A 13,988-nucleotide genomic window follows, 5' to 3' on the forward strand; every position below is an offset into this window, starting at 1 on the left:
TTTTGTATTGCCTCCTATTGCCTGTTTAGTCAACATCGCTGCATCAGAATCTTGAAGACTTTTAGAAAACTTTTGATATGTCATAGGGACATGTGAGAAGTTTTGATCGGTTGGGGTCTGGGAGATGAAACCTCCCACCATCGCTGAATGGAAGGGGCAAAAGCGCTCACCCGAACATGGCTCTCCTCGTCATCCTGAAGATGGGCTTATAGACGTTCTATGCGAGAGTGTTTGGGCATCCACCAGGTTCAATGTGGATGAATATAAAGTTATGCATCTGGGTACTAATAATCTGCATGCATCATATTTCCTAGGGGGGCTAAAGTGGGAGAGTCACTGGTTGAGATAGATCTGGGTGTATTTGTAGAGCATAGACTAAATAACAGCATGCAATGAATGTGAATCTGTGGAATCGCCTACCGCAGGAGCTGGTCACAGCAGGAACCGTAAATGGCTTCAAAAAGACGTTGATCGTTTTTAAGAACGGAAAAATATCAGCTCCTATGTGAATGTGTAGAATTCTTGCGTGAATGTTGATCCAGTCTAATTACCAAATTTTTCCTTTTTAGGGCAGATTGGTTAAAGAGAACCTTTCACCTGCCCACACATGTGCACCATGTGAATGGCAGTGCTGCACAAACCTTGTCTCGCTTTTAAAAAAAAAATTCTATCCTCCTCCGTTATTTAGATATCGGTGCCGTTATATTTGGCGCCGGATCTGTAAATAACTCCCTGAACTGTCAATGGGGCATTTCTTTTTCTAAATGGCATGGGAGTGTGTTACTTTATCGCTTTGACACTGTCCAATCTGCTACCGACAGTGTGAGAGCGGCTTGTGCTGTGTGAGCTCTCTTGCCAGATCACACAGTCTTGTCATTCTGCAGAGAGCGTGCGCATGCGTTCAGGGGGTTATTTACATATCGGGCGCCAAATATAACGGCACCGATATCTAAATAATGGAGGAGGATAGAATTTTTTTTTTAAAAGTGAGACAAGGTTTGTGCAGCACTGCCTATTACATGGTGCACCCGGCTGCACATGTATGGGCAGGTGAAAGGTTCTCTAATGCTTTTATGATTTTTTTTTTTTTTAAATCTTCCTCAGGTTTAATAGGGATAAAACAAAGTTTCTAGTTACTCCCATCCCTTCTCTTTCTCCCATCCCTTGGATGAACTTAATGGACATGTGTCTTATTTTCAATCGTACTAACTATGTAACCTTCGTTTCAGCCATGGTGGGGATCTCGGCACCCGGACCAACGATCAAAACTTCTGATATGTTGCAATGATGTATCAAAAGTTTTCTGAAAGTTCAATCACTCTTTAGAGCGAAGGTTCATCTTTCGTAAATCTTCATCTATTTATTAGGGTATTGCATTTCTATATTAACCTAATATCCGAATTGGTCCCTTTATCAGTGGGTGCAGTATAGGTGATGGGGAAGAGTGGCACAGAGAGGTATCAATGTCCCAGCATCCGCTCTTATTCATTAATGAAAGGACAGAGGATGTCAGGTTGGCCACCACTTTACAAAAGTCCCCTCTTCTCCATTCCGAAAATGTTCTACCCTTCGTGTTAAGTGCACTACAGTAGCTTAGGGGAATGTGATCGTCACATCTGTTCTGCACTTTTAGCTCCATTTGTAAAGAATTTGTGTAATCGGTTTATATTAGGGAATTTCTATAAATATAATTAATTTAAGGGTTTGTCGAATGAAGACAAACCCTTCTGTAAAGATAACCGCCACGGCGATCAGCTGATTGCTGGAAATCTGCCTCCCGGAAACGAAGCTGTGGCTGGCCAGTCATTACCCCTGTAGCGTCCTGGATGGAACAAGTCCTCAAACCATGAGCTTCTCTTTCTTAGTAGCTCCCTGCTCTGACTCCTAGAAGGGAGTCCCGAGGATAAAAGAGAAAACCTCTTTAACATATAAGTAAACGTGCATATTGCTTTTTAGGTTCCTTGAGCAACAATTCGCTATCTACTGCCGGGTGCTCTTCCCTGTGTTCTAGACACTTTGATTTGGCACACAGGGGGTAAGCATGACAAAAAGACAGAAATGAGCTTACATTTTAGACTGTATTTTACAGATAAATTGTACATGTGATAGTTTCACCCATTATTTGTGTTCTAGCTTCACTTCTACCATATTTCTTATGTATTTATGGAAAGATGTATACCGTGTGCCAAATACAGTCTGTGAGTCTTGAATTGTGCTCTTAAACCTACACAAACACATTTTTCAGGACTGTATGCCATCCACTAATTTATTTAAGTTAGGATTTTTACATTTCCTGACATTGTCCTGAAAATGTCCCAGCAGAGTACAGACTTCTATTTATTGACTCTGACCTGTAGTCTGCTGACTGTCCATAAGGAAAACCATTAAAACCAAATTTAGCATTTCCTGATTTTCTTGTGGTATTACTGGAGTACACTATTTGATTGGGGATACTCGTATAATACAATTATAATAGTAAAACTGCTAACCGAGTAGGTTTATACACCGATCAGCCATAACATTAAAACTACTGACAGGGGAAGGGAATAACATTGATTATCTTAGGACAATGGCACCTGACAAGGGGTGGGATATATTCGGCAAGGAGTGAACATTCCATTCTTGAAGTTGACGTGTTGGAAGCAGGAAAAATGGGCAAATGTAAAGATCTAAGCGGCTTTGACAAAGGCCAAATTGGGATTGCTAGATGACTTAGGGCATCTCCAAAACAGCAGGTCTTGTAGGGTGCTCCCAGTATGCAGTGGTTAATACCTACCAAAAGTGGTCGAAAGGATGACAACCGATTAACCGGCAACAGGGTCATGGACGCCCAAGGCTCATAGATGCATGTGGGAAGGGAAGGCTAGTCCGTCTGTTCCAATCCCACAGAAGAGCTACTGTAGCACAAAAAGTTAAAACTGGCTATGATAGAAAGATGTCCGAACACACAGGGCATGACCGCTTGCCGCTTTGGGGCTGCCTAGCTGCAGACCAGTCAGAGTGCCCATACTTACCATTGTCCACCTCCAAAGTGTCTACAATGGGCACGTAAGCATTCGAAATGGAGCAATGGAAGAAGGTGTCTTGGTCTGATGAATCATGTTTTCTTTTACATGGTGGGTGCATGTGCATCGCTTACCTGGGGAAGAGGATGCACTATGGGAAGAAGACAAGCCGGTGGAAGCAGTGTGATGTTCTGTTGGGTAACCTTGGCTCCTGGCATTTATGTGACAAATATTACCTACCTAAACATGGCTGCAGTCCAAGTACACCCCTACATGGCAACGGTATTCCCTAGTGGCAGGGGCCTCTTTCAGCAGGATAATGTGCCACCACACTGCAAAAATCGTTCAGTAATGGTTTGAGGAACATGAGAAAGCGTGCAAGGTGTTAACTTTGCCTCCAAATTCTCCAGATCTCAATCTGATCGAGCATCTGCAAGATGTGCTGGAAAACAAAGTCTGATTCTTGGGGGCTCCACCTCACAGATCCTGTAAGTTAACGTCTTAATACCCGATACCATAGGACACCTTCAGAGGTCTTATGGAGTCCATGCTTTGGCAGGTCAGAGCTGTTTTGGGGACACAAGGGGGATCTACAGAATATTGGGCAGATGGTTTTAATGTTATAGCTAAATGGTGGATATGTACATCTGTTTTAAAACACTACCTTTTCCAAAGGACACATGTTTCCCATCAATTGTACCATCGGATCATCTACAGTGAGCACAGCATATCCTTATGTAATTAATAATTTCATATCTTTGAATCCTAAATCCCGTTGGTTGCACGATAGAGCTATAATGCTGATCTATATAATGCATGCAGCGCTATATAAACGTACACACTACTGTCTTTTTTTATTTTATTTTTTTTGTTCCTACTGTATATCAGCATATCACTGGGGTTCCCTAAAAACCTTAATCAAGAAGACCTGTTCCTTTTACAGAAAGGATGGACTCATTTCATGTTGCTGAAAGATTCTTGTCAAAGCATTCAACAAATCTGGACCAGAATATAGTGCTAAGCAAGAATTATAGACTGTTTTACCTCCAAATACAGCACGTTTTTTTTTGGAGGTAGGAATAAAAGTAGGGGTTCCCCGGAAGTGAGAAAAAGTTTGTGGCTCCCCTGTGGTAACAAGGTTGTAAAACTCTGCTCTATATCGTATAAATAGAAATGTTTGTTGTATTTTTTTCCCGATCAGTAAAGCAGTCTGAGTTTTTCCATTGTTGAAGTCGTGTTCTGTAAAGGCATACTGGCAACAAAACATTTTCCCATGGAAAATCATTCCCATAATTGCAAAGAAATCATTACCTCCGCCGACTGTTGCAAGATACTACAATAGTTGTATTAATATCGACGGAGAAAACAATTTGAAGCTTGTCTGATGAATGTCCGAAATGATAGATCAGATTTGCATCAGTTGAAAGCAATTGTTTTACCGTAAACGTAGCGATTTATTACTAACAATCTTTCTAAAATATCATTATTATTTATGTAATACATTTTCTTTTGCGCACTCCACAGTGCGGACCAAAGCGGGATAAACGCATAATATGGGGAGATCAGTGAAAAAGTTTTAATCCGTAACAAGAAATCCTCGCATTCCAATTCTGTCATGTTGTTCAAAAATCTATTTTAAGTTTTTTCTTCAATAAGTTTCTTCCCTCGCTAGGATTCTCCATTATAGCTGCCTTAGGACTTCCTCTGACTCCTGAATAGCAATCTCCCTAGTCATGCAGTGATCTATTCACTTGTTTAAAGGGGTAGTCCTCTTGGAAATCTCTTTTCCTCCCCGGTCAATACGATGATGATCACAGGGTGTCCTGCTGCTTAGACTCATCTGTTCCCTGTAGCACTGCCACAGAAGAAATAAAGAAGTATTATACAGTTACTTTTGAAATTACAGTTACAGTTCTTTTATCCCTCTGAAATTTAGTACTGGAAATGAGGACTCGCTAGCGGCTTTCCCTGGCAATTAAAAACCCCATTCACATACTACAAAAAAATCCAAGTGACTTTAAAGGCATACTGTAGATTTTCAATGCGTGGCCGTCGTGGATTTCCTCTTTCTACTCCGATATATTGCAGATTGCTAAGTGTGATTTTTGCTGTGTATTTCAGGTCATCTCGCAGTGGGAAATATCCGGTGCAAGTGTACATGGCCTAAAAGTGACGGACTATCACTTTTCAAGACCATTCAATCTGCCAGGTTAAATGCCTGTCCTACCCCATCACTTTCTACTACACTGCACACTGTGGTGCTCAGCAAGTGGAAATTTTAATTTCTAATTAGAGTTGACCTTTTAGCACTTACCAGGTAGCCCCGCGAAAATTCAACCCATACATTCCAGCTTCCGACATATCAGATCACAGGACTCTTAAAGGGGATCCTATGTTATTATTTTTTTTCCTAACTGAAACCTGATGGTGAAACACAATTTTTTTTTTTCTAATCTGTTTTTTTTTCAACTGTACTATTTAATGACATGGACCAAAGGGAACAATAGTCTAGGGATGACCCATTGACTTCTATGGGAGAGTTTTAGGCATACTCTGTGACCTGTGCTGAGGTGATTGTACAGGGAGGAGGAGCTATGTCCACCACCTATTGTGAATGATGGATCCTGTGTAATCTATATAGAGGTGTTACCTGTCAGTGTAATCCTGCCTGTGATGATAATGAGATGACTTGCTGAGCACTGATCTCTACGGAACAGGAAGGGTCCGTCTATTACAAGGCTTAGTGGCCAGAGTGAAAACTGCAAGCTTTCAGTATTATTTTTGAATATAGATAATGACATAAACATTTACGAATGTTAGATGATTTTTCTTTAATATTTTCTAACATAAAAATTTGATTTAAACAATAGGTAATTTTCTGATGACACATTAACTTTGATGAGGTTCTTTTACAGAGGCAGACTTTCTGCTAGTAACGAGTGCCGATCCATTTACAAAGAGCAATCATTGTGAGTGTGGGGACAAACGATATACAGTTGGCATATTGTCAGCAATCCACTGTTTACATGGGGAGATGTTCTGCCGACAAATGATGATATTTTTTTTTTTGGCCGCATAAAAGATATGATCAACCGACAAACAAGCAAACGCTCATTTTTCAGCTGACTTCTGCCAGCTGACACTTAGGGTATGTGCACACACACTAATTACGTCCGTAATTGACGGACGTATTTCGGCCGCAAGTCCCGGACCGAACACAGTGCAGGGAGCCGGGCTCCTAGCATTATACTTATGTACGATGCTAAGAGTCCCTGCCTCGCTGCAGGGCAACTGTCCCGTAGTGTAATCATGATTACAGTACGGGACAGTTGTCCTGCAGCGAGGCAGGGACTTCTAGCATCGTACATAAGTATGATGCTAGGAGCCCGGCTCCCTGCACTGTGTTCGGTCCGGGACTTGCGGCCGAAATACGTCCGTCAATTACGGACGTAATTAGTGTGTGTGCACATACCCTTACATGGGGCAATGATCATGAATGAGCGTTCATACAAATGCTTGTTCCTCTGATCATCTTCACGTGTAAAAGGAGCCTTTAGGGTATGTATGTATGTACAGATGTGTATTCTTGTGGATTTTGCAACAGATTTCGAATGGGTAAAATCTGCTGCTAATCCGCAAGATAAAAGGCATGCTGCAAATTAAAATGAAATACAACCAGACTTTTTCTGCTACATGGTTTTAAAAATTCCATTCACGTGTAGTGTAATATGTAGCAGATTTTGAATTCACAACAAATGGTTAGCTGGAGTCCAATACTGTACAGGGATATTGGGGAGATTTACAATATGGACTTCCTGATCCTGGCAATGTGTTCACAGCTGCTGCACTTTCCTCCCTGCTTTAATATAGAAATATTACATGCAAGTAGGGCTGGGCGATTAACTCCTTCACGACTGTCATACGGCTAAATACGTTCCAACTGCCGATGTCCAGTGCAGTTGTCACGTGCGTGTGTGTGTGTGTGTGTGTGTGTGTATAATGTGTATATATATATATACCACAGCCTGTAATGGGGTTTAATTAGTGTAGTGCTGCTTTAGTGTGAGGAGCGTTGCGCACTCGTGTCTGCCGGGGCTTTGAGAGCGCAAGAATACACCCCCCTGTAGATAGCGCCACATGGAACCACCCTGTAGTTAGTGCAAAACCCCCTGTTGATGGCGACACCTAAGCGCCCTCTAGGAGCGGAATCCCCAGCCGGAGTGCTCTGACTAGGATTCCGCTGCTAGAGGGAGCTTAGGTGGCGCGATCTACAGGGTGGGTGCTATATACAGGGGGTGTGGCGCTATCTACATGAGCACTGTCGCACTATATGGGCACTATCTACATGGGACACTGGTGCTATCTACATGGGCACTGTGGTGTTTACAGGTGGCTGGGACAAGAAACCCTAACGAATAAAATTCATCCAATTTTTTTTTTTAACGGCCATGAAGAACGGATGGCAAATAGTGGCTGAAACTAGTCAGACGGCCGGGAAATGGATTCAAATTTTGAGACACACTGATGCAAAACAGCCATGAAAAACGGGCAGTTGATCCGTTTTTAACTACCCTTTTTTTCCACATCGTGTGAGTATACGTAGCCTTATAGCCCTCATAGCGATCCAGGCTGACAGAGAGAGATGAAGACTAATTGTTACAGAGCTGTAACAGTGTATATAGATCTATAATTACAAAAGTGTGTTTTTTCGCATTTTTAGTAATTTGTCTGCTCATAATAAAAATTAAAAACATGGAATTCATTAAACTAATATAGAAAGTGAAAGTCTCATGAGTCTTGTAAAAACAGTTGTGATATTCAAAGCGGTTGCAAAGATATTATCGTTTAAAGAAGTGCGTATCAGAAATGGAAAGTTTGACCTGGACACGGGTTTCAATGACCCTTGGTCATGAAAAGGTTAATCAAATTATTTTTGCAGAAATATTTTTTGTCCCAAAGACCCATGCATCATTAATTCGCCCCTATAGGAACTGATAGTCTTGGTATATGGATGGGTTGATCTATATTCAAAGTAAAATGGTGGAAGTTGCTTAAAAGTGCATGAGATCAGCTCATATACCATGAAATACGTTTCTATAGGGGATAAGACTAAGTCCATAAACATGTGTTTTATAAAACTTTTACTTAATTTGGCTGCATCAGACTCCAATCATAGCTGGTGGTGGGAAGAGGAATTCCTGCAACGAATATATCGGACTCCTGCTCCCGGTTCCAGCTCACCGAGCTGTTTGCATCGGGAGAAGCAGACTCTGATGCAGCCACATTAAGTAAAAGTATAAAAAATAGTTTTTGTAGGTGATCGATTTTACTTTAACGGGTTATTTCCATCTTATAAATTTATGGCATAGCGCTAAGATATGCCCTCACTTTATGATCGGTGGGGGTTCGAACACTGGGAACCCTCAGGGTATGTTCACACGCTAGACTAAAAACGTCTGAAAATACGGAACTGTTTTCAAGGGAAAACAGCTCCTGATTTTCAGACTTTTTTTTAAGCCACTCGCGATTTTCACAGCGTTTTTTATGGCTCTTTTTTTTTAGCTGTTTTCAATAGAGTCTATGAAAAACGGCTCCAAAAACGTCCCAAGAAGTGACCTGCACTTCTTTTTCCTGGCCGTTTTTCAAAACTGCCGCGTAAAAAATACGGCCCGTTGGAACAGAACGCTGTTTTTCCCATTGAAATCAAAGGGCAGATGTTTGGAGGCGTTCTGCTTCCGATTTTTCTGCCGTTTTTCGCCCGTGTGAACAAGTTGTCGTTTTTATTGGTGCCACATTTAAGGTACAGATAATTTATTGATTAACTTTTGAGTCCCCTTTTTGGGGGGAAAGAATGGAAAAAACAGTAATTCTGCCACTGTTTTTTTTGGTGGGGTTTTTTACGCCATGGACATGCGGTATACGTAACATGTTACCTTAACTACCGTGATATGAAATGTATGTCGTTTTTTTTTCTGCTGAATAAAAGCATGTTTTATGGCAAAAAAAGCAACATTTTTGGGGTACCACATTCTGAGACCTATAGCTTTAAAAAAAAAAATAATCCATCGACGCAGCTGTACGGGGACTTTATTTTTGCAGGGCAAGTTTTTTTTGTTTTTGTTTTTTCTTACTATTTTGGGGTCCATAGATTTTTATAATTCTTTTTACGGGAGAAATGGGGGAAAACAGAAATTGCTTAGGTTTTTATAGACTTGTTTCCTACGGGTCATTACGATTGTGGCGATACCGTATATTAATCCTTTTATCTTTTACTATATTTAAAAATAAACTATTATCTTAATAACCAGATGTTGTTTTTTTTACTTCTTCTATTTTTTTTGTGGTGAACTTTTATTTATTTTAGTAAATTTAATTAAACTTAATATACCTCCTTTTTCTCTCGCTAGGGGGCTAGACTTTGCGAATCATTGAACACTTACATAATTCTTTGGAAAACCTAGTACTCCAAAGCGTTATTTCCTGTCAGTGTAAAACTGACAGGCAAACTATTAGGCAATGCCTCTGTTTGCCATTCAAAGTCATTGGCACCATTCAATCGTGTTGCGGGGTGACGATAGACTGGCCCTTCCCTTTTTCAAGATCCTTCTATGGCGCGGTTGCTAATGACTGCAGCATCTAAGGGATTCACAGTGTTGATCAGTTAGGCACACGGCACTTACTCCCCGCCACCGTGTTCGTTCGCATGGTGGGGAGTAAGCGGGCTGAGAGCGAGGCAGCCCCGGATCTGCTTCCGATGGGGGCACGTGAAAAGGCAACGCTGTGACGGGAAGCCCATAAAATAAAGAATCGGCCATAAGATTTTATTTTAGGCAATATCGCCAAGCCCTACATATAAGTATTTTCAAATCTATTTGACCTATTAATCTTGTATGTATTTACGTGCAGTTACTTCTGATGGAGATGAGATGATAATTGAATCCCACTTCCTACAATCCAAATACATATTCTATTAGGAGGAAATTAAAAAAACGTATTTGTAATAAGTGGTTCCCCTGAAATGTTTAATGCACCTATGTGCACAGTGTCGATGAGGGGTCCTCCTTGTTTTATAGCAATTTTCTTACCAAATGTATTAATTTTACCTGATTTATTTTGCAATCCCTCTAGAAAATGCCAATTCTGTTTAGCAAAACACTTTTGTAAATTATTGCAGATGAAACATCACCAAATTCACGGAAGAGAGGGAAAATCAGTGGTTGCACCTGAGGTTTGTTAAAGTGCTTTATTATCACGCTTTGCAAGTATGTAAGCCAACAATTTCTTTGTCATTTTGCATAGTCAAAGCAGGGGGACTATATCATGTAACCTAATAAAGCGGGAGGCGAGTCTACATTGGGGTTAATTACAATAAAGAAAAACTTAATTTCCCTCACTAATATTAAAATAGGGTGTAAACATAGACCGCAGCGTTTTGCAACCCTTTAGGCCAGGTTCCCACTAGTCGGATATGCTGCGTAAAAACTGCGCAGCGTTTGCAACCTGGAACTCGCAGCACATTCCGTCTGAAAAATCGCACCACATTGTGATGCAGTTTTTCGGACGGAATTTCCGCTGCATAAAAAAGTGCTCATACTTACCCCCTCCTTCCTTTGACGTCCGCTCCGGCCTCCCTGGATGACATGGCAGGCCATGTGACGCTGCAGCCTGTGATTGGCTGCAGCGGTCACATGGGATGAAACGTCATCCCAGGAGGCCGGACTGCAGGAAGGAGGAGAGCGTTCTGAATAAGTATGAGTTTATTTTATTTTTTTCCGGAGTTGGGATTTTTGCGGCTTAATCGCTGCGATTACGCCGCAAAAGTCGCAACATTTGGCTTTCTGATGCAGGTTTTGTATCCCCATTGAATTCAATGGGGAAAACCCGCAACAGAAAATTAACAGAAACGCAGCATAAATTGACATGCTGCGGATTTGAATTCTGTGCCGCAGGCCAATTTATTAACGTTTTACGCTGCGTTTTTTTTTACGCAACGTGGGCATGATATTTACTAAATCTCATCCACTTTGCTGCTACTGTAAATGCTGCGGAGTTTCCGCACACAATTCCATTGCGGAAATTCTGCAGCGTCTACGCTACGTGGGAACCCAGCCTTAGAAGTGGAGGAGCCTGTAATGTGTTGCCACTCTATTAGTTCTGCCTCAATTACTTATTCGAGAATTTCCAAGTGCACATATGTTAGTATCTAGTTTGTAACAAGATCCGCAAAATATTGCTGGTCATCCTTATTCTTTCCGATAGAAAATCGGAATTAAAAGGCAGCTGTTCAATGTAAAGACAAAAAAAGTTGGACTGCTTGTTATATATTTGTTTGGGGGATGGGGGGGGGGTTAACGGGCGGCTCTTAAAGGGTTGTCAAGATTATAAAGTATGTAAGTAGTCTAAAAGCATTCATCTAGAGTATTATTAATTTAACGTGTACCTTCAGTTAACTTTAACATAAAAATGTATATAATGCGTAATCATTTCATAATCTCTTTAGCCGGTTTTCTGCCGTTCTTGTGATGTTTCAGCCACTTATAAAATGATGATGGACAGACGCCCTGTCTCCTCGGCTCCTGGATTCTGTACAGGAGCCGCTGTTACAAGGCTCTTACTGATTATAATAATATAAAAGTCGACGCACGAGGTTCCTTCACTGACTATAGGAGACGGGTTTTTGTCTTTTCTTCATTTTATGAATGGCGCCCATCACGATCTTGAGCCGGTCTGTGCTGCAATATCTCAAGAATGGCGGAAAATCTGCTAAGAGTTACATTATGAAATGATGCATCTGTGTAACTTCTGCACTATATTCAGGTATTAATGTAACCGGAGGTACACTATAGGGTCATGTATATAAATCAGCATAACTTGAAGATTTATGAAAGAGGTTGTTTAAGATTAGAAATAAAAAAAAAACACATTCCTCCAGCAACCGCGCCACTCTTTTTCCATAGTCTCTCTCTGGTATTGCAAGTCGGTATCATTCATTTGAATAAGGCTGACCTGCAATACCAGACACAGCCTATGAACAAGAGTGGCGTTGTTTCTGGAAAAAAGCAGACACATTTTATTTCTAATCTCTTACAACCCTTTTAATCTGTTTTAATACAATGGTCATATGTTTATGCACCTTTTTTTAAAGACGGAGTTACATGTCCCACCACTTTTTATTCATGAGCCCCTGTGTGTATTGAGTGTAATTGAGAATTGAGTGTATGTACTGTCATATACTTGATATGGTATACAGATCACTTCAGCCTTATTGTAGAATGATTTTGGGGTAACTTTGCGGCTACTACCACCATTTTATTCTCTGTATACATGGGTTAAGGGAATATCTTTAGAATTAGAGAGCAACACATTGCAAGCTCTAGCAGCACTGATAGGTTAGCTTCTAATAAGGAATATCATTCTAATGGCCAATATTAAACATTTAGGTTCAGCTACTTACCTTTCCAAACACCGTAACAATTGCCTTGCCAAATAACCGTGTGTTTCCCCTAGGATTGGGAGCCGGAATCTCATGACTGGTACTGCTTTGAATGTCATTTACCCGGAGAGGTAATGATATGTGACCAGTGTTTTCGTGTCTACCACCCCAAATGTTTACCGGATGATTTAAGACTCCGAGATGGCAGTAATCATTTACAGTGCCCGGTTTGCAAGGTAAGGTCATAACTTTACACTCTAGTTTCATAGTAATACATGGAAGTCGTGTATACAAAAGGAATACATAAGAAACAGTGTTACACAAGATTTATTAATGTGAGAATACCTTTTAAAAATGAAGCTCAATGTTCAGAGCCAGTCTAAGGCTCTATTCACATCTGCATTGGGGTCCCGTTCTGACGTTCCGTCGGAACGGGACCCTGAACAGACACAAACGGAAACCAGAGGTTTCCGTTTCCATCACCATTGGTTTCAATGGTGACGGATCCGGTGCCCATGGTTTCCGTTTGTCTCGGTTGTGCACCGGATCCGTCTTTTTGCCGGAAGCAATAACGTAGTCTAATTCTGCGTAATTCTGTTTATTTTACTTAAATTTTTATACAAAAATAGTAGATGCTTACTCAACTTCACAAATGTAACATAATATTTTTGTATATTCGTATATATAAGGCTTCGTTCACATCTGCATCAGGACTCCGTTCATGGGTTCCGTCTCAGCTTTCCATCAGTGGAACCTATGAACGGAACCCTGACTGAAACCAGCGGAAACCATAGGTTTCCGTTTGCATCACCATTGATTTCAATGGTGACGGATCCGGTGCAAGTGGTTTCCGTTTATCTCGGTTGTGCAAGTGTTGTGTCGTTTTGACGGAAGCAATACTGTAGTAGACTACGCTATTACATCCGTCAAAATGATGCAACAGTTGCACAACGCAGACAAACGGAAACTATTTGCACCGGATCCGTCACCATTGAACTCAATGGTGAACACATTAAAGTCAATGGGTTCTGTTGGGCGCTGCTGGTTTCAGTCATGCGACGGATCCTGAGCTTCCGGTATTCTCGTTGTTTTGCTCCTATGAAGGAGCAGAATCTTGTAACGCAGATGTGAACGAGCCCTTCTGTAGACTACAGGAGATGTACTGACATGTACACATCATGTATGCTTAACCCCTTAATGACCAGGCCATTTTGCACATTAATGACCAAGGATTATTTTTTGTTTTTTCACGGTCACATTCCAAGAGTCGTAACTTTTTTTTTTATTCCGTCGACATAGCCGTATAAGGGCTTGTTTTTTGCGGAACGAGTTGTATTTTGTAATTGTACCATTTTTAGATGCTTATGACATATTGATTAACTTTATTTTAGGAGAGAATTGAAAATAAGCAGCTATTCCAGCATTCATTTTCACGTTATAAATTGACGCCGTTTACTATGCAGCGTAAATAACATGTTAGCTTTATGGTATGGGTCGGCACGATTACGGGGATACCAAATATGGTTTTATATGTTTTCCTACGTTTGCAC

The 13,988-nt window shown here is 40.9% G+C and overlaps 1 protein-coding gene across 2 annotated transcripts in view; it reads left to right on the plus strand.

Annotated features, from left to right (window-relative positions):
* The window catches only part of ZMYND11 (zinc finger MYND-type containing 11), a 69,750-nt gene that overhangs the window by 25,413 nt on the left and 30,349 nt on the right, over positions 1 to 13,988 (plus strand). Inside the window, exons 4-5 of one of the 2 annotated variants that reach the window (XM_075827412.1) lie at positions 10,180 to 10,233; positions 12,513 to 12,674. In XM_075827412.1, coding sequence (XP_075683527.1) covers positions 10,180 to 10,233; positions 12,513 to 12,674 — 216 coding nt within the window. The remainder of the gene's footprint in view (positions 1 to 10,179; positions 10,234 to 12,512; positions 12,675 to 13,988) is intronic. The other variant, XM_075827413.1, reaches the window with a different exon arrangement.

This window comes from Rhinoderma darwinii, chromosome 5 (genome assembly GCF_050947455.1).
Source record: "Rhinoderma darwinii isolate aRhiDar2 chromosome 5, aRhiDar2.hap1, whole genome shotgun sequence".
Taxonomy (NCBI): domain Eukaryota; kingdom Metazoa; phylum Chordata; class Amphibia; order Anura; family Rhinodermatidae; genus Rhinoderma; species Rhinoderma darwinii.